The 21,102-nt window shown below is 35.4% G+C and overlaps 1 protein-coding gene across 3 annotated transcripts in view; it reads left to right on the top strand.

The window, feature by feature from the left end:
- Nucleotides 1-21,102, top strand: part of NT5DC1 (5'-nucleotidase domain containing 1) — a 144,465-nt gene that overhangs the window by 119,002 nt on the left and 4,361 nt on the right. For 2 of the 3 annotated variants that reach the window (XM_017497499.2, XM_017497506.2), the window contains exons 8-11: nt 1,476-1,573; nt 17,241-17,359; nt 18,515-18,676; nt 19,256-19,424. In XM_017497499.2, coding sequence (XP_017352988.1) covers nt 1,476-1,573; nt 17,241-17,359; nt 18,515-18,676; nt 19,256-19,424 — 548 coding nt within the window. The remainder of the gene's footprint in view (nt 1-1,475; nt 1,574-17,240; nt 17,360-18,514; nt 18,677-19,255; nt 19,425-21,102) is intronic. The other variant, XM_017497509.2, reaches the window with a different exon arrangement.

Raw genomic sequence — 21,102 nt, 5'->3', positions numbered from 1 at the left:
AGTTTCAGATTATACTCCTCCACAGATACCTAGAGTACAGCCACTATTTAGTCATTTCAGTGAAGAGCCATGTACTTTACTGTTTAACACAGCCAGGATGGGATTGAATTCATGAAAATGAATGCAGTATAATTGCATAGACTTTAAAGTGAGACAGACTTGAGTTCAAGCTCTGTTCTGCAGTTTACTGTATTACCTGGGGTAGGTTTTATAACCTCTTTAAGGCTCAACTTTGTCATCGTAAAAATGGTACAGTAATGCCTCATAGGTATGAGGAGATATTTAAATAGCATAATGCAGGTAGAGAATTAGAGAGGAGTAGTTGATAGACTTCAGTGTGTAAATACTTATTCTTTTTTTTTTTTTTCCTGGCAATACCAGGAAATGTCTATAGTCAAAGTAAGATTCTACAATGAGCTATTAGATCTCCCCTAATGTTTCCTCAAATTCCAACAAATACTGAATTACTGTGAGTATGTAACAAGTTTAAGCCTTAAAACCCACCTTCAACTTTTTCAGCATCATGATTTCCATGTTTCTGAGCATGTATGGCTTTAGTTTGCTCTGTGATATACTTACGATCTGTGAGTAGAATGCTACTTTCTGAATAATATATAGGCTGATACATAATAGTGCATCCTTTGGGTAAATTAAGGCTAAAGTCCTGGATGTCTTGGAAGGTGCCTCTCATAGGGACATTTGCTATCCTAGTCGTAGGCCCATGCTTTAGAATAAATACTGAGGATTTTAATTCCTTTTTCTTTAGCATAGATAACCAAAGTCTTTCTTCATCTTAATTTCTATTTATTGCTCTTTTGATTTGTAAAAGTATTCTGGAATGTTGGGTAAATATTGTTTCCACCATTGTAATAGTGAGTTCTTCAGGAGAAAGGCTACCTTTTCTTGCCATCAAAAATAATCCTTAATATAATATTAAGTACATATTTAAAATCATTAATTATTGTCGTATAAAAATAACCACATTATAAGACGATACTGATTGCCAAATAAAGTATCTTCTTCACATTTGAAGTACTCTCTGAAAGATGACCATGACTTGCCATAATGCTGCTTTCTGTGGGACCCATATAACACAAAAAATTGTTAACTCTTCAAGCTAACAAATCTAGCCAATTTCAGGCCCCCAAATTTGAAGATAGATCTTCCAAATATTTTCAGCTATTAGAAACTATCAAGTTCACTACCAAAACCATCTTGGTACCTAGAGTCAATGTGCTGCTTTCTTTTTTTTTTTTCCTGATTATGTTTATACTTCAAAGAGTTGTCAGGGAGACTGGTACTCAACCACCTTCTATTTCCAGTGGAATGTTCACCTTAAAATGTCTAAGAAAAATATAAAGGATATAAACGTTAATCAAAAGAAAGGTAAAATAGATAAGCAAAGATCAAGTTGTATTTTATATGGACCTTTTCTAATTCTTAAAATAAATTTATAAAACTTTTGTGGCTTTTAGGAATGATTTTGCAGACCTTTTTGACATTGTGATTACAAATGCATTGAAGCCTGGTTTCTTCTCCCACTTACCAAATCAGAGACCTTTCCGCACACTCGGTAAGTTACGTTTGGTTTCTTTCTTCCCCCGTATACTGCTGGCTAACAACCTTGTGCAGAACACTGTGTTACATGCATTGCCATGTCTTCCCTCCTCCCATGGGGAAGAAAGAAGATAATAAACCTATGTTTGTATTAAATTTTACACTACCAGTTTATATCACAATTATTTCTTTTCATGTCAGTCTCTCTCCCCGACTTTAAAAATGAAGAGCATGAACTTTACCTTAGTTTTTAGGACCTAAATAAATGCCTTGATAATTATTTGAAAGATGGATTAATTGTGATAAATCAGTTGAGTTTTTTTCTAGTACAAAAGCACCTCCAGAACACATGAGGATCATAACGTATGAAACATTCCACTCTCTGGAGAACAGGCAAGGCCTTCCTGAAAAAATATTTAGAATTGTCGTTCATGTAGAAGACACTGATAGGGAGAGAGGTGGAATGAAAAGGGATTTGCAGATGAAAAAGAATAATAGTAAAGTGAGGTCCTCATGGTCGGTGCTCTTGAAAGCTTCTTGAATAAATACATAAATGAATAAAAAGCAGAGCCTGATCAGTAACAGAGAAGTTATAGGTTTTACGGAGTGAAAGACAGTGAGCTTAGTTTTGATATCTGTTTTGCCTTTTATTTCTATTTAGGTAGTTTCAAATAAGCTCAATGATATATTAACATTTGAGAACCATTCAAAAGCTCTCTTAGAAGATGGACATCTAAAATAAATCCAGGATGGTTGGAAATTGAAATATAGTTAATGGTTGTAAATGCATATAAATGTATATAAGATTATTAACAAATAAAATTTACAGATCTACATAGAGACATAGCTGTATTTTAAAGAGAATGATAAAATTAACATGCATGCATATTATATGCATAATATATATAAGCAAACCCTGTAATATATGATTTATAGTTTGTTTTAGTTTTCATTCATATGCTTGGCATTATATAAACAGCCTAGGCCAGATTGGACTTATATTTAATATACATTTCTCTTTACTTTCCTATGGCCACATACTACCCTGCTTTGAAATAAAATTTAAAATTTCTCAAAAAAGTATTCAGGTGAATCAGACACATTTAATAAATTTATTTTATATGGTAATACAGTTTTATTTACTTTGAACTTTCGTTTCTTTTTGCTATTCAAAAGCCTGATTCAGTCCTAGGCATTTGACAGTAGCTCAGTACTCAGTGATGGGTTTATGAACAGTGAAATCTCAGTGAAGTCCATTGTAGCAAGTGTCAAGCACCAAGGCATTTTCTGTACACCAGGCAGATGTGTAAACATGTGAGCACATCAGAAAGTGCAAGGGGTGCTTATGGATTGTAGTACGTGTCATGAAGGTAAGAACTACCTTAAGAGGTACAGTATATAGAGCAGGCCCCCTTAGAGTGGCTGGCCAGGGAAGCTCTGTCCAAAAAGGCCACTTGGAAGGCGAGCCCTGAGGGACAAGTGATGAGAAGAGTAGAGGAAGTGTGTTTCTGGCAGTGGATCAAATGAATGCCAAGGCCCAGTAGGAGAGTAGTTTTTTCACATTTCAGTGACAGAGAAGAGGCCTGCCATTCTGGCACATGGTCATGAAGTGGGAAGGGGTGAAGTTAGGGAGGCAGGCACCCTCGTAAGCAGTGGAAATGGGTTTGAATTTTATTCCATAACTAACCTGAAACTATTCCGTTATTTGAGGCAAAAGAGTGATATAAGAGACCGCTGTAGCTCCTGGGGAGGGAATGGTTTGGGTGTGGGGAAGGATGGAACAAGGAAGACCTGGCAACTGCAGTGTGCCGGGTAAGAGATTGTGGTGGTTTGGTCTGGAGTGACAGTACTGGAGACAGAGAGAGGTAGATATATTTTAGATACATTATGGAGTTGGAAAACACAGGACTCAGTGACACTTAGGGAAATCGCAGATGAAAAGAAAGGAGTAATAAAAAATGACTTCAAGGTGGTTGATTTTTCTTTTTCCTGAAATGAGCAAGTGAGTAGATGGTGGTACCATTTACAGGCTTGGGGAAAAATACAGAGGATAAAGTTGTATGGAGTGGAGTTGCATCTATTAAAAACTCATTTTTCAACATGTTAATTTTGAGATGCCTATGAGTTATGTAACTGTCACTATCAATTAGGAAATTGCATAAATGTGCCTAGATTCAAGGGAACAAGTCTAGGCTCGAGGTATATATTGGGAGTAATCAGCTCATAGATAGGTATTTGAAGTCAGGGGCTTATATGAAACCACATATAGAGAGAATATAAATAGTCAAAAGGCCTAGACCAAGCCCTGACACTCTCTAATATTAAGGCTAGAGAAGAAAGAGTGCAGTGTGGCAGCAGATAGATTATAGTAGGGAAAACAGTAGAATACAGTGTTCAGAAGTCAAAGGAGAGAGAAAAGGGTAGCCAGCTAATCCAAATGCTACAGAAAAAGTCTGCTGAAATGAGGAAAGGGAAGTCTTCACTGGAGTGGTCAAGATGAAGATCACTAGTTCCTCAATGAACAGTTGCCATAGATTGGTGGTATAGAAACTAAATTGCAGTATCATAAGTATTTCATTGGAGGTATGGAACCAGGGTATATATACATCTCTTTCTAGAATTTTAGCTTTGAAGGCAGTCAAATAATTGAGGTTTCAGCTAGAAGACAATGTAGGATTAAGGACATATTTAATTGTTTTAAGATCGAAGATACTGGAATATGCATATGTGTTCATGAGAATGATCTAGTGCAATGGTTTTCAATGGTGGAGTTTTGCACTTAGTGCAAATTTGGCAATGTCTGGAGACATTTTTGGTTGTCACAGCTTGGGAGGGGGGTACTCTTGGCATCTGGTAGGTAGAGGCTAGGTATGCTGCTAAGCAGCCTACAACACATGGGACAGCACCCCCCAACAACAAAGAATTATCTAGTCCCAAATCTCAGTAGTGTCAAGGCTAAGAAACCCTAGTCTAGTAGAAAGAAAGAAGTTGATGTTGTTTTTATATATTGGTTTAAAGTCTTATATAATAAAATCTTATATGTTAAGAAATAACCTGTTATCAAGGATTCTAATAATATTCTTGTAATTAAACCAGAAAAAATTTAAATGTTTTTCCCCACTTCATAAACTTAGATTTAAATATATAAGTAAGTACCCAATAAATATTTGTCTTCATTTTTATTTTTTGTGGGGTTTCATATTTTGTTCCAAGAAAAATCTATACCCCTTGTATACCCATAGTAGTATTTATGCCATTCCATACGATTTTTATTAAAATTTTACACAAAGACACAGATAATGGAAAACTGCACATTAAAAATATACCAAGTTTTTTTTTAACATTGGAAATTATAAATGCATTAAGTATGTTGACAGATTACAGCATTTTATGTATTTTTTTCCTATTTAATTTAGAGTATCCTGAGATAAAAGAGTGAACTGTTTAAAAAAAGATTATAATTACCTATTTTAAGATTTCTCAGCAGTATTTTCTCTTAGTTGTACAATATAACTGGATTTGAGGGCTGACATAATAATGATGTTTATCCGAACTACATTTTTAAATGTTATACTCCTCAAAAGACTTGCAAGTCTTTTTGACTGAATTTATAGTACGGAAATATTAGGAGTCTAAAATTTAAAAATAACATATACTGATAATAAATATAGCAATTAAAAAATTGTTTTACATTTTGGGTTGCATAAAAACTTAGTTTTTTTATTTCCACTTTCTCTAATTTGTATTTCATTTATTTTTTAATTGACAAGTAAAAATCATATATATTTATGGTGTACAACATGTATTTTGATATATGTATACATTGTAGAGTGGCTAAATGATGCTATTTAAATAGGCATTAGCTCACATCATTTATCATTTTTTGTGTGTGTGGTAAGAACACTTAAAATCTATTCTCTTAGTAATTTTCAAATATATAATATATTAGTTTTAACTCTATGTTATATACAATATATTCTTGGATTTATGGATTTATTGCTCCTAACTAAAATTTTGTGTCCTTTGACCAACATCTCCCAATGCCACTACCCCTAGCCTCAGATAACTACCATTTTACTTTCTGATTCTGTGAGTTTAGCTTTTTTACATTCTAAATGTAAATAAGATCGTATCGTATTTGTCTTTCTGTGCCTGGCTTATTTCACTTAATATTATGTCATCCAGGTTCATCCATGTTGTCACAAATGACAGGATTTGTTTCTTTTTAAGGTTGAATAGTATTCCATTATATACATATACCATATCCTATCCTTTAACCTGCTATTGGACATTTAGGTTGATTTCATATCTTGGCTATTGTGAATAATGCTGTAATGAACATGGGAGTACAGATAGCTCAACACCAATTTCATATCGTTTGCATACATACTCACTATTGGGGTTGCTGAATCATATGGTAGTTCTATTTTTAATTATTTCGAGGAACCTCCACACTTTTTTCTATAATGGCTAAACTAATTTACAATCCACCAAGAATGTACAAGGATTCCTTTTTTCCACATGCTCTTTAACACTTATCTTTTGTCTTATGTTAGCCATTCTAATAGTTATGAGGTGATATCTCATTGTGGTTTTAATTTGTATTTCCCTGATGATTAATGATGCTAAGCATTTTTCCATGTAGATGTTAGACATTTGTATACCTTTTTGAGAAATGTCTACTCAGGTCCTTTGCTCATTTTTTACTTGGATTATTTGTTTTCTTACTATTGAGTCCTTTTATATTTTGGGTATTAACCCCTTAGCAGATGTATGGTTTGCAAATATTTTCTACCATTCTACTGGTTGTTTTCACTTTGTTGACTGTTTTCTTTGGGGTTGCATAGCTTTTTAGTATGATATAATCTTGTTTGTCTATTTTTGCTTTTGTTATCTGTGCATTTGGGGAAATATCCAGAAAACCTTATAAAAATTTCATTTAAATAGCAGTCTACTGTATTGCATTCTCTTCTGTGGTTTTAGAGATGAAAAATCTGGACTGATGAAGCAGGACTCAAAGTCCTACTACCAGTCTCTGTAATGAAGACTTGAAGACTGTAAAATGCCTAGCAATCTCAGCATATATAGGATTTCATGCTTTTTGTACAGATACTTAGAAAAGTTTACCTCATTTTTATCACATCCAGGAGGGATTGGACTAGATGTCCAAGATTCTTTCCAGCCTTTGTTTTCTGGGCCTCTGATTTAAAATATTTCGATGGAAGATACAACAAAGTTTAGTTTTTAGAATTAAACCAAAATAGTTGTTTTAGAATGCAAAAAAGATTTCCAGAATTATTACTAATTAGAGGATTCTACTGCATATATTTTTAAATCCCTACTTCATTACATTCTATATTACGTGTTTATTCTGCTGCTGATTCTGATTCTTCAGCTACCTCTAACTGCTTTACCTCTGTTTCCACTACTGGTTTCCCATCACCCCTCTCTTTAAATGTGGATATTCCCTAGCATTCTGTATTTGGCTCTCCTTTCTTCTCCTGTTGTTCTTCAGCTCTCTACCACTGGGAAGATTTTAACTATCATCTATACACTGATGGTTGACATTTCCTTATCTCTGGGCTGCACATTTCTCTGACCTTCAGAAGCCTATTTCTATCTTCTAAAATCTTCTCATCTCACAGCCCCAGAGCTGCAGGAAACTTCACGTGCTTGCAACAGCTCATTAAATCCCCGTCCCATTTTAGCATGCCCCTCTTCCCATATTCCATAATTACATTTTAGTTACTTTTCCAAGCACAAACCTTAACCAAGCTACTCAGCAAAAACCGCAATTACTTTTGCACCAAGCTAAAAAAATCAGTCATCCTCATTTCCTCCCTCCCTTTTAAGTTGTCCTTCTGTTTTCTTGGGTTTGTCTTCACTACATTCCCACCATTTACGGTATCATCCCTTATGCAAAATGGTGCAATATTATTAATATGTCACATCTGAATTATCACAGTACTTAGTAACTAATTTCCCTGCCTCTGTCCAGTCTTGTAGCCCTCGAACCATCCTCCATGGCACTTAATGTTACTATATAACGCAAGTCACATCAGTCCGCTGCTATAACCTCCACTGGTATGTAAATTAAGTCATTGCTCCAGACGGTTAAAGTAAAATTAATGCAACTGAGCTTTCTGGTATGGAAGGCACAGCGAGCAAATCGCGGAACACAGCATGTCCTCAACAGTCACACAGGTTTGATGTCAGCTGTTGTCATGGTAGCAAGAGCGTAGATAATGATGCCAGGGCCAATCGGGACTGAGCTCCTACTGCCAGTCTGATTCCTGCCAGTGCTTACGGATGGATGGAGGGGAAAAGCATCTTCCAGGCAAAACCTTGATCCTCTCTGTTCTCTATCACTTGCACTGCCTCACCAGATCCTCACCAGTGCTGAGGGCGGGGATACTGGGGAGTCTGTCTTGTAATATTAAATTATCACTGGAGAGGGAATGTGTCTGCCTTGTTCACTGCGGTGTCACCAATGCTGCTAACTCAGTTCCTGTCCCTGCCCGCCATTGTGAGAATCGTGATCCAACTCTCTATTCTCCTTTCTCTCTCATCCCTTGGCCTCAGCTGTCTACCAGTGCAGACTCTGACTTCCAAATATTTCCCTGAGACCTGTTTTCCTGAATCTCATACACAGTTCCTCCTCCACACTAGGCAGCTCCACTCTGTTTTGAAATCAAGCTTGAGATTTTCCTTTTGCCTACACACCAAACATGCTGGTCACCTTGTGTGTCTTATATTCCTTACTTGACCATCTATTAGATTTCTCCAGCTAATAACCTCCATTGTCTTCACGCTTTTACCTCCAGTATGCTATGCATTAAATCCTACTTAATATACCTGGGAAATCTCTCATCTCTGTCCTCCCCTCTCTTTCCACTAGGTCTTCTAACTCCTCCTCAACCTCTCTCCAAATACTTTTCATTAGCACAGACTTCTATTTTTGAGTTCTATCTTTTTTATTATTTACTTAGACACAAATATATTTAATCATATGCACACAGTATCTCATTGATTTCCATTCCATATCGCATCTTAAGGTGAATTGTACAATCTGGTTCCTAAATTACCTTTTCATCCTCCTTAACTCTATTTCCATAAAAGTACCCATTACTCCTACTGAAATGATTGCCTTTTATTCTCATATCAAGTTTTTGTTCTTGCTATTCTGTCAACATCAGTGCTTCTCAGACTTTAGTATACACAGTGAATCACCTAGATCTTGTTAAAATGGAGATTCTGATTCAGAGGCCCTGGTGAAACCTTAGATTCTGCATTTCTAAATAAGTTATCTTTGAAGCAGATGCTACTGGTTGGAAGATCACATTTGAGTGGCATAGATATACATAGAATGCCTTCTCCTTCTCCTCTCTGGTGACTGCCTACCTCTGCTTTAAGGTCAAACATACAAATCACATTTCCTTTGTGATAGCTTCCATCTGCAGCACCAGTCAGAGCTATTTCTTTTTCTGTATTGTTTAGTACTTTCACTTGGCTACAGTTGGGAAATTGATGAACTTTGTCACTGGGATCTTGGTGCTGAGGGTTGCAGCTGTGTGCAGGAGTCTTTCTGTCTTTAGCACAATTCCAATAACATTAAAACCTTGCTGAATATTATGCAGCCATCAAAAACGATGAGTTTGTGTCCTTTGTAGGGACATGGATGAACCTGGAAACCATCATTCTCAGCAAACTGACACAAGAGCAGATCAAACACCGCATGTTTTCATTCATAGGCGGGTGTTGAACAATGAGAACACATGGACACAGGGAGGGGAGCACTACCCACTGGGATCTGTTGAGGGGAAAATAGTGGAGGGACAGCAGGGGGTGGGGAGGTGGGGAGAGATAGCAGGGGGAGAAATGCCAGATATAGGTGAAGCGGAGGAAGGCGGCAAATCACACTGCCACGTGTGTACCTATGCAACAATCTTGCATGTTCTTCACATGTACCCCAAAACCTAAAATGCAATTAAAAACAGCTTGCTGAATGAAAAAGACTGAATCCATCAGCATACTAGTCAAAAATTTATTAATCTAGATGTTTGTGGCTTTCCCATTGATTTGCTTGAATTTATAGCAAGATAAGTTTGGCATGTGACAGACAAAGCCATGATTTCTAATCAGAGGCATTGCATATAGCCCTGCCTGCCTGTTCCTGCACCACCAGTGACAGAGTTTAGTAACTGAGTAATGTCTTACTGTGTGCATTTACTTGAATATTACTATTTTGGAAAGAATTGTTTTCAGTCTTTGCTATTGCAAATAATATGGCAATAAAAATCATTATAAACTCTTAGGTCCATAAACACATACAGTTTTGCTAGAAATTGTCCAGTTTCCCTCCACAAGGGTCATACTATCTTCGGTTTGCAACAGCAACATATAAGAATACCTACCGTGTCCCACCTTGGAAACATAGTATGTTGTTCGGGTCACTTTTTAAAGCAGCATTATTTTCATATAATTTCCATATACCACTGTAATTTTTTATACCAAAAAATTCACCCATTTTATGTGAATATTTTTCTTTGTAAATTTACCCACTTGTTTAGTTGTGCATTACAACAATCCAGTTTTAGAACACTTCCATTACCTCAGTAAATTCTGCTGTGAGCACTTTTAACAAAATACTTGGTGTAGACTTATGTGGAGGGGTTAGCACAGATGGCATAAAATCTGGTCTCAAAAAACATGCAAGAACAAGCATGGTTAAGCATTCTTAAAGAACTTTTTCCTCTAATTTTTTCCTTTTTTTAGATCTTAACATGGGTTTCTCTCTCCCTCTCTCTCTCTCTCTCTCTCTCTCTCTCTCTTTCTCTTTCTCTCTCTCTCTCTCTCTGGAGCACTGTGATGGTTGGTTTTATGTGGAAATTTGGCTAGGCTATCGTGCCCAGTTTCCAATTAAACACGAATCTAAATGTTGCTGTGAAAGTATTCTGTAGTTGAGTAAGCATCTATAGTCAGATAACTTTAAGTAAAGGAGATATCTTTGATAATGTGGATAGGTGTCATCCAATCAGTTGAAAGGCCTTAAGACTAAAATTGAGATTTTCCTGAGGAAGAAAAAAAAATGTTGCCTTTGGACTGTAGCTTCAGCTTCTGCCAGAGAATTCTCAGCCTGCTGGCCTGCCATACAGATTTCTGATTTGCCAGCCCCCACAATGAGGTAAGCTAATTCCTAGTCTGTCTGTCTATCATCTATCTTTACATATACATATACATACATATGTACATGTATGTATACACACACGCGTTCAATTCTCTTAAAAATATACTACTCCTTAAAAGTCTTTTTATATCTTGAAGACTCCTGGAATTTCTAAATATTATTGAACAACTCAAAGAGACTATTTATAAGGATGAATATGGTATATATTCTACCAGAGAAATAGGACATTCTATCTCCTGTTCTTCCACTTACCTGGTAAAACTCTGATCTTCAAACTTGTTTAAGCCCTAAAATAACTTTTTAAAATTATATATCTCACCTCTGCACATTTTTAACTTTGCATTTGTTATTTTTTTAACTATAAATGTATTTATATAGCAATAAATATATAGATATATAACATATATACAGAAATATGTATTTATAACTGCATTGATAAAAGGTGAATATATTAGCATTTTCTTCAACCTAAAAGTTTATATCTTTTCTTCTGATTTTGAAAGAAATTAAAAACATTTTTGTGGGCCCTTAAAAGTATCCTGGGCCTTAGGCACAGTGCTTACTAGGCTGTGGGTACACCTTAGTGCATTATAATAACAAAATATCATAGATTAGGTGGCTTATAAAAAATAGAAATTTATTTCTCACAGACTATTATTATTCTGGTAAGAAATAAACTTCCCATCATATTAGGTATGGAAATGAGATGGTTAATTGTCTTAGGCAATTTTCTGTATATTGTAGCAGAATATCTCTTAAAGGACCCACCTGGCAGTACTACCAGGTTGGAGATTTAAGTTTCAACATGAGTTTGGGGAGGAAAAATATTCAAACCATAGCAGTAATTAAGCATATTTAAACCCAAAGAAAATACTTTGAAGGAATTAGCTGCTCTTAATTATTAAAGAACTATGAATGAATAGTAAACTCCCCCAAACCAAAGTAGATAAGGGTAAGAATCACACTTTTTATTCTATTAAATTTTCTCCAGCTCACTGATAAGGTATTCATTTTCTTTAATAGTATAATTTTCCTGTTATAGCCCCCAACACAAGCATTTTACTAGACTTTTTACTTGAAAAATGTCTTACCTGTCCATGCCAAGATACAGAGAAAGTGTATATGAAAATGTATAATTGGAGAAAAAAATTTCTAGCCCAGAATTGAGGAAGGGATTTATAAAAGTAAATATGAACTGTTCAGTCAATGTACATATATACAGGAAGGAATCTTAGAAATAAAAATTATAAATATATTTTAATCATAATTCATTATTTAATAACCCCTAACAAGTCAGAGGTTGCCACCAGAATGTAGGCATCCTTAGGGAAGAGAGCCCAAGGATGCTTAGGGCAGAGAGTTGGGCCACCTCATGCACTGCTATATCTACTGCCTAAAACATTCTGTGAAATATAGTAGAAATGAAGAGTGAGATGAGAAAGAAAAGGAATTGTATTTCTAGCTGAGATTCTGTTTGGCCCCACCAGGCTGTGCAGATCCTCTCATGTCTGTAACTTGTTACTTGTAACAAAAAACACTGGCAACAACCCACATGTCTATTCATAGAGGACTATTATTAATAAATAAATAATAGAGCATGTGTAAAATAGAATGAAATGCATGTATTTTAAAAGGAGGGAGTTACACTGTGCTAGCTACAAAATAGTTTAAAAACAGCAAGTTGCAGAGCTTTGTGCAGGTTAGTCTAATATTAGCATTTAAAAGCATTTAAAAATTATGAGTATTATATCAGTTTGCCAGTGCTGACATAACAAAATACCACAAACTAGATAGCTTGAACAACAGAAATTTATTTTATTTCTTTGCAGTTCTGCAGGCTGTGAAGTCTGAAACCATATTGTAGCAGGATTGGTTTCTTTTAAGGCCTCTCTCTTCTTGGTTTGTAGATAGTTATTTTCTGCCTGTGTCTTCACGTAGTCTTTCCTCTGTGTCTGTCTGTGTCCTACTCTCATCTTATAAGGAGACTGTATTGGAATAGGTCCACCCTGAGAGCCTCATTTTAATTTAATCCAGTCACTAAAGGCTCCATCTCTAAATAGTCACATTCTGACATTCCAGCGGCTATGATCTTAACTTGATTTGGGGAGGAACATAATTCAGCCCATAACAGGTATATACTATACCGAAACTCATCATATTATATGTTTTAGATATGTTCAATTTATTGTATGTTGATTATGTATTAACAAATGTGTAAAAACATGGAGGAAAAGAATATACTCATATTCATATTTGCTTTTATATGCATAAAAGAATGATTGCCTTTTGCAGAAGAGGTGAGTGCATAGCAAATGGAGTTCAAAAATGAGACTTAAAAAACATGTAAATGTATTACTGATTCAGAAAAAAATCTCAGATACATATTTTTAAATGTTAATAAAATATGACACCAAGTGTTTGGGGAGTTTGGGGGAGGCAGCAGTCACTGTGAGCTGAGATTAGTGGTTCTGGCATACAAAACTTCCCACAGGCTCTGCTCTCTGTCATAAGCTTCACTTAGCTTTATTCAAGGCTGTCAGCCTAGCCTTGACTGTGTCATTGTCCCATATCTATTTTGTAACTTTTATACTGACAAAAAATTTACTGTTTTTAAACTCTTCTTGTCCATATTGGCCATATGCTTTTACAATAAGAAAATAAAAAGATTTACTTCATTGTAGTAAGACATAGCTATATCTAGGAACAAATTACAGTTCCTAAGACAGCTTTAGTTTGACTTATTTGCCTAAATTGATTGCTTCTCCATGTCTTTATTCAACCTTCATTTGTTTCTTAACTTCATTAGGTCAGTTTTTTGGTAGTTTGTAGGCTAAAATAACAAATTTGAGCTTTGTTCTCCTATGAGTTTTTCTCCTTTATAGTTATTTTATAACCCAAATTTTTGATCTATTAGTGATTAGGTTAAAGGGTTTGAGGAATAATTTTTATATCTTGTAGAACTTTGGTCCTAACAATGTATTTTTATGGAAAAATACCTTCAATTAATACATTTTACCCAACTGTTAAGACCGGTTTAAATTAAAGCAAAGACAGTAGAATTTTAGGAAAATAATACAGGTTTGCTTTTTTATGAAATAAAGCTTTTTATCAGTGAATTTGAGGGAAATTGTGAAAATAATAAACTCTATAAAATTCAATTCAAAGGGCATTCTAAAGCCCTCCTTTTCTTTATTCATTGCTAACCTGTTTTCAATATAAATGGAAGATTGTAACAGCACTAAATTTGGGCCTTATATAAAGATCTCATAGGAGGTTGGCTGAGGCTCCATCCTACGTGGGAATTGTTAGTTTATGGGTGTCCTCAGGGATGCCAGATAAAGGTTTATTCTGTGCTATAGTTGTTTCCTGTTTGTGGCAATACCATGGGACACATTCAGGTCCAGGAATCCAAATTCAGAAATGCTCTCTGGGATTATCATCTTACTCTCTCTTCTAGCCCCAATTTGAAATCCTTTGTAATAAGGAGGCAAAGTGAATTCTTGTCCTGGCTCTTATTATAACATTTCAGTGACTTTGGCCAGATTCCTTAACTTTTCCAGATATCCATTTATTTACCTGTAAATTGAAGGGATAACAGCTAAGACTTCTTAAACACTTACTTTGTGGCAGACACTTTTCAGTGTGCTTTATTTTTATCTTTATTAATTTATTTACACCACCACTCAGTGAGGTAAGCATTGTTATTATGCTTATTTTAAAACTGTGGAAGCAAATTATCATCACCACCTATCCCCTTTGTCTTATTTTTTTTTTAATGTCTTCTAACATTTTTTATCTTTATCTTTCTGTATCTTCTAACATATTTTTAAATAAACTTTATAAAATCAGTATACTCACTATACTCTTTTCAGGACACTTTTTTGGGTTTGGGGGGGTTTGTTTGTTTTTAGATAGGGTCTGCCTCTGTCACCCAGGCTGGAGTGCAGTGACGTGATCTCGGCTCACTGAAACCTCTTTCTCCAGACTCAAGCAATTTTTCTACCTCAGCCTCCCAAGTAGCTGAGACTACAGGCGTGCAACCCCATACCCAGTTAATTTTTGTATTTTTTTAAGAGATGGTCGTTTTATCATGTTGACCAGGCTGGTCTTGAATTCCTGGACTCAAGCAATCTACCTGCCTCAGCCTCCCAAAGTGCTGGGATTGCAGGTGTGAGCCACCGTGCCAACCTACATTTTAAAATATTATGTAAAAAATAGAGGTTTATATAACTATTTTCTATTGACCTTGAAAAGAAGTACAGCACCTTATCTAAATAATGTTAAAAAGTGTTTATTTGGGTTTATAAACACTGTGCTTAAAACTTCCATTAATTTGTTCCTCTGTACTATACAGCTTCCACCTCAGTTCTGTGGCTTTCACAGTCCAAACAGGCTCTCTACTGCAGGAATTAATTATTTTCTGAATCTTGCAGTTTCCTAGCTATGCAGGCTCTTCCAGAACCTGCAGCCTCAGCTGCCCTCATAGATTAATTATTCATTAAGGCAGTTTCCAGTGTAGGGGCTGGAAACAGGGAAGGGAGATGTTTGTATGAAATGAATTTGTTGTTTTTACTTGATTTGGGTTTTTTGCTTCCTATTAGATTACTGAGTCTCAATATTTGAGGAATTATAATGCTATAGATTTTTTTTTATTTTTCTAAAGTATTAGAAAGATTATCTTCCCACTATCCTTGCAAAGTGGGCATCTACATACCAACCATAAGTCTTTTCAGAAATATTTCTGTAAATTATTCATTTTCCAATTGCGTTCAAATTCACATTACATTCATATTAAGACATTTCAGTAAATAAACAGACATGAGAAGTGATCACTTTTTACTGGGTTTCTCCAGGAATGTGCTGAATATTCTTAGACCCTTTTAATGTTAGGCGAATACATGATTTTGATTTCCTATCGCTTCTTTGTTTAAAGAATAGTGGGTATTTTCATTGAATTTTGCAGAAGAATTTAAAATTGGCTGCCGAAATGGCAGCAAGATAGGCATAAATATTTCTTGAACATAAGCTGCTAGTTGCTATAATTTGGCTTTAATTATCTATAAATGTGTTTTTAGAATTTTGTTCAAAATATTTGAGATTTTGCAGAAATACACCTGATTATTGTGATATATTTGACTCATTTTTGTTGTAGGATTAATAAATTGTATTTCATTTCAGTTACAGTGACCGTTTACAGTACCATTTACAAATCTTTAATTTGTAATGTTAAATTCTCTAATACCATATTCAAGATGTTTTATGTTATAAATGAAGCAGGTTTAGTGTGGTTGTCCATGACTTTTACATCTAGTTTCTTTAGAGAAAATTAGATTTTAGTTAAAGGTACTAATGTTGCCAGAGATGTATTTTGAATGACTGACTTACCCATCTTTGCCTCCTTTCTAAACCCTTTGTTTTCTCCCTGTCCTACTCCAGGATTGATATACAACAAAGCCAATGAAACTTAAGCTTTAAGACCCCCTCACTTATCTCCTCCAAATCCTGGCAGGGACCATGGTAATTTTGTATTGTTAATTCTGTATTTGTTCTCTTAAAGAGGACCCTTCTAATTATATAAGCTTCTTTATATACAATCAATGTATCCAACGTAGGATTGTATCTCATAAGATTCTTAGTGACACAGCAGAAAGGACCAAAAAGTGGTGGGAATAAAACCTTTTTAAAATCAGAAATCATACAATTGATGTGAGAAAAAGAAGATTATTTTTCTCCATACAGTTTGCAAAGCTGTATTAACAGCTAACAAAGTCTCTGCTGATACATCATGTATTTCATAAAACCTTACTCTATCTTCCTTTATCATTGTGCTGGTAGGCAGATTCTCTTCAGCTTTTCAGCTCGTGTGCAAGGAATAGAATCGTGGGCAAATTTCAGAGAGGCAAAGACATTTACCTCTTTCACCAGCCCTACTTTAACAGTGGTGGGCAAGTAATGTGCTAGGAGAGGACAACTTGGAATGGTCCACATACTTGTGCTTTGGCAGCAAATAGTCGTCTTATTCCTCACCCACCCCAAAGCTGGTACTAGGGTAAAGCATTTGAGGCATGGAGGAGACAAAATTTACACCTGAATCTGATAAACTACTAATTAAAAACTTATCTCCCTCACCCCCAATTCTAAAACAAGAACGCCTAATGACTTTGTGTTGTTTATTTAACAAACCATTTTGTAGCAGTAGAGGCATGATGTCAAGCAGTTGTCTATCTAATCACTGAATAAATCACTTTACCAGCTTTGAGATCCTGGGCAAAATAACTTCCCTGAACCTTATTTTCCCCAATTAATAAGGCCATAGGATTTAAAAGTATATACCTATAAGGGCCTTATAATATGGTAGGTGCCACTGAATGCCAGCTCCCTCCCCTGACCAGGTTCTCGTTTGTACATGTTCTGCAGCCATGCCCTACGTGTGATATGGCCAACTGGCTACTCTCACTTGATTAAAAAGTATATGATTGTCAAACTGTATTTTCAGAGAATGATGAGGAACAGGAGGCACTGCCATCTCTGGATAAACCTGGCTGGTACTCCCAAGGAAACGCTGTCCACCTGTATGAACTTCTGAAGAAAATGACTGGCAAACCTGAACCCAAGGTATTTTCCAGTTGCGGAGGAGTCCTCAGCACCCACTTGCAAACATAAGCAGTTGTGAACTAAAACTATTCTCAGTGCATTCAGCTTATTCGTCTATGGGGGAAATTATCTGCCTCTGCCTATCTGCCAAATCTCTCCTCTTAAATCTGTTTAACTAAGGCTTGCCTTTATCAATGTCAAAGCTGTCTGTCCGTGATAGAGAAGAACAAGGATTCCAAGCAGGGCACCACAGATTTAGTGAGGGTATGGGTGTGTAGGATGCCTGTGGAATGTTATCCTGATAACAATCCATCCAAAAAGTTTTTATATGTAAAACAACTGAAATTATGCCACAGACTAGCCTAAGGATACTCTTGTTTTTGACAACATAATCACGTTGTTGATGTTGGACGTTGGTACATTTCTAACAGCAGAGCCCTTTCTTCTAAAGAAAAAGTGTACCAGAATTTCCATGAGCTGAGAGATCATGGAGTAACAGAGCCCTGCTTCATTGGCTGTCACCATGTCACAGTCCCCTGGGGACTCCTGAGGGTTAATGGATGGAGCAGTCTGACTTGCAGATGCTGATTCTCATATCCCTTAACTCTGTTTTCACGTCTGAAAATTGAGAGGTATGGACTCAGTCAATGGAGTTTTGCCTCAGACTACCTAGGGAACTTTCCAGATTCTACATGCCCAACTCCACTCTCACATATAGTATTCTGTTTCAGCAGATTTGGGGTTGAGCCTAGAAACTCTTGAAAAGTGGTTGCGATTTACACTTTTAATTATTTCTAACTTACTATAACAAGTTGTCTAATACCTCACCAGCTCTTCAACTGCAGGGGCCATTTTATTAATAATTGTAAACATATATGTAAACATATAAGTTCAATTCTTTAGGAAAATTGAATAAAATCACTTATTTCACTTTATGCTCTCTTCCACCTGTGAATGTGTTGTATAACTTCTTAAGACAAATCTGGCACCCAGTAAATCAAATAAGATAAGTTGATGGTCACCTGTGAGGTTATTCAAAGAAGTTTAAGATGTTTATGCAATTTTTAGTTGTCATACTCTGATGGCTGTTGAGAAATTTTCTTCTTCCTTATATGAAATAAATGCCAATCTCTTTCACAATTCTATGCCTCAAACAGCATCTGTTGTCTCTTACAGGTTGTTTATTTTGGTGACAGCATGCATTCAGATATTTTCCCAGCTCGTCACTATAGTAATTGGGAGACAGTCCTCATCCTGGAAGAACTCAGAGGGGATGAAGGCGCAAGGAGTCAGAGGCCTGAGGAGTCAGAGCCTCTAGAGAAGAAAGGAAAATATGAGGTAAGTGTTCCCTGTAGTTCTTTCCTTGAAAGAAAAAATTTTGTGTCTGAAAGTTAAAGTATCTTTACACTATATGACTCCAAAATTATCCTGGTCAGGCTGAATACCATCATATTTTTTAAAAATGACTAATAATTTGAAACTTTGTATTAATTTTATTGACTTCATATTCTATTTATATTGAAAGCAATAATGATGCCATCTTCATTCCTTTCTGAAAAGTAAATACTAAATAAGAAAATTATAACAAGTTGTGTTTTAACTATCCTTTAGATGTCATCATCATAATAGAATTAGAGAATTATTTTCATTGTAGGGAAGTAATTACTATTCTGGGTTGTTCTGTTTGGGCTAGTTTTCAGATAATAACCAATTGGCCATATAAAAATCTAGTTTCTGTTTAAAATAAAGGATAATAATAAGGAGGGAATATTATTCCTGTTCCAAAAATGTAATGTCTGCCCAAAGCCTATTTGTAGATTCCTACAGGGTTTCAAAGTTTTTATTTACTTAATAGACAAAAAAATTATGAGATTGAACATTAATCACCATTTTAATTATTCTGTTCTCTTGTTTCAGGGACCAAAGGCAAAGCCTCTAAATACTTCATCTAAAAAATGGGGCTCTTTTTTTATTGATTCAGTTTTGGGACTGGAAAATACAGAAGACTCCTTGGTTTATACATGGTCTTGTAAGAGAATCAGTACTTACAGCACTATTGCAATTCCAAGTATTGAAGCAATTGCAGGTAAGGGGGAAAATACCTGTAAAACTTCACCTGTTAGTAGCCAATAATGACCAGTACTAGAATTTTTGTATTTAAGAAAAAGAAATCTTCCCACAACATTGATTTATCTCTGGGGAAAATATCTTCTAGATATGGCAACCTAGGTAATTAGGACCAGCATTTCTGTGGGAGACAACTACAAAAGTTCAACGTTTTTTAAGTCAGCTTGGAGGCATATTATAAAATTAGGGAAGAGTTATACCAGGACAAGCTGCTAAGGAGGCCCAGTAAGGTGAACGTGGCATTTGAGGCTGCTTTTCCCCGTGGGTATTTGCTGATTCCAAAGAGGGCACCAAAGAGGGTGAGTGGGCCTTTCAATAACTTCATAATCTACAGGAGTAGGAACTGGAGGAGAAGGCCTGCCCAAGGAGAGGTGGGTCTGGTGAACTCTCTCTATATTAAGACCCTGAAGGGCTTTACTTTAACATAAGAATAAATTGAGAAGAAATCTCCATTTTCATAGGAACTAAAACTCAGCTTGAAATCAGCTGAATACTTAAAACTGAATTGAGGAGATTCCAGATTATTAGTGCCCCTGCACACCTGGTAGAAACAAATATAGATTCTCTTTTGAGTAAGGTAACATCATTCTAGGACTCAAATTATTTCTAAAAACAATTCATATAGAATTCAGCACATAATGGAAAATAGCTGGGCACATAAAGATATGAGACCACACTAACAACAATAACCATGTTTATTATAGTCAAATACACAAAAGGAAAGAACGAGAAATTTGGTAGAGATTAAAAACTATGAAAAGAATGGAGAGTCTGGAATTGAAACATTTAAAACATGAAATTAAGAACTTAACAGATGGGTTTAACAGCGAATTAGACACAAAGGAAAAGTGACTTAGTGCACTGGAAATTAAGTCAAAAGAAAATATTTGGAATGAAGCAATAAGAAAAAAATCATAAAAGATACAGAAGAGAGGCCAAGACATAAAAGATATACTGAGAAGAAATAAGATTTCTATACAGCCAGCCTTCTGTATTCTTGGGTTTCACATCCGCAGATTCAACCAATTGTGGATAAAAATTATTCAGAGGAAAAAGCAATAAAACACAATACAACAATTTAAAATGTTACAAATTTTTAAAAATACAGTATAATTATTTACATAGCATTTACATTGTGTTCAATATTATAAGTAATCTAGTGATGATTTAAAGTATACAGGAAGATGTATGTAGGTTATATGCAAATATTATGCCATATTTTGACTTGAACATGCACAGGTTTTGGTATCCACAGGGGTCCCTTTGCAGATACTGAGGGGCATCTGTGATTGGAGTCCCAGGAGATGAGGGAATAAGCCAAAATCAATAGCCACAAACTTTTCAAAGTGGGGGAAAAAATAAGCCAAAGGTTTAAGAAGCCCAAATAAATGAAACAAAATGAATAAAAAAGAAATTCAGAGTTAACTGATAATGCCAAAGATAATTAAGAAATATTAAAAGCAGTCTAGAGCACAAATATAGATTGATTGAATAACAGATTGACATCTGACTTCTCAGAAACAGAGAAGGGTCAAAGACAATAGAATGACAGCTTTAAATCGCTGAAAGAAAATGATGTGAATCTTGATGGAATTCTTTTTTTTTTTTTTTTTTTTTTTTAAAAATTTTGTTTTTTT

The sequence above is a fragment of the Cebus imitator genome, unplaced genomic scaffold (genome assembly GCF_001604975.1).
Source record: "Cebus imitator isolate Cc_AM_T3 unplaced genomic scaffold, Cebus_imitator-1.0 Scaffold11, whole genome shotgun sequence".
NCBI classification, from domain to species: Eukaryota; Metazoa; Chordata; class Mammalia; order Primates; family Cebidae; genus Cebus; species Cebus imitator.
The sequence above is the reverse complement of the archived record's forward strand: the minus strand, read 5'-3'. Positions and strand labels throughout refer to the sequence as shown.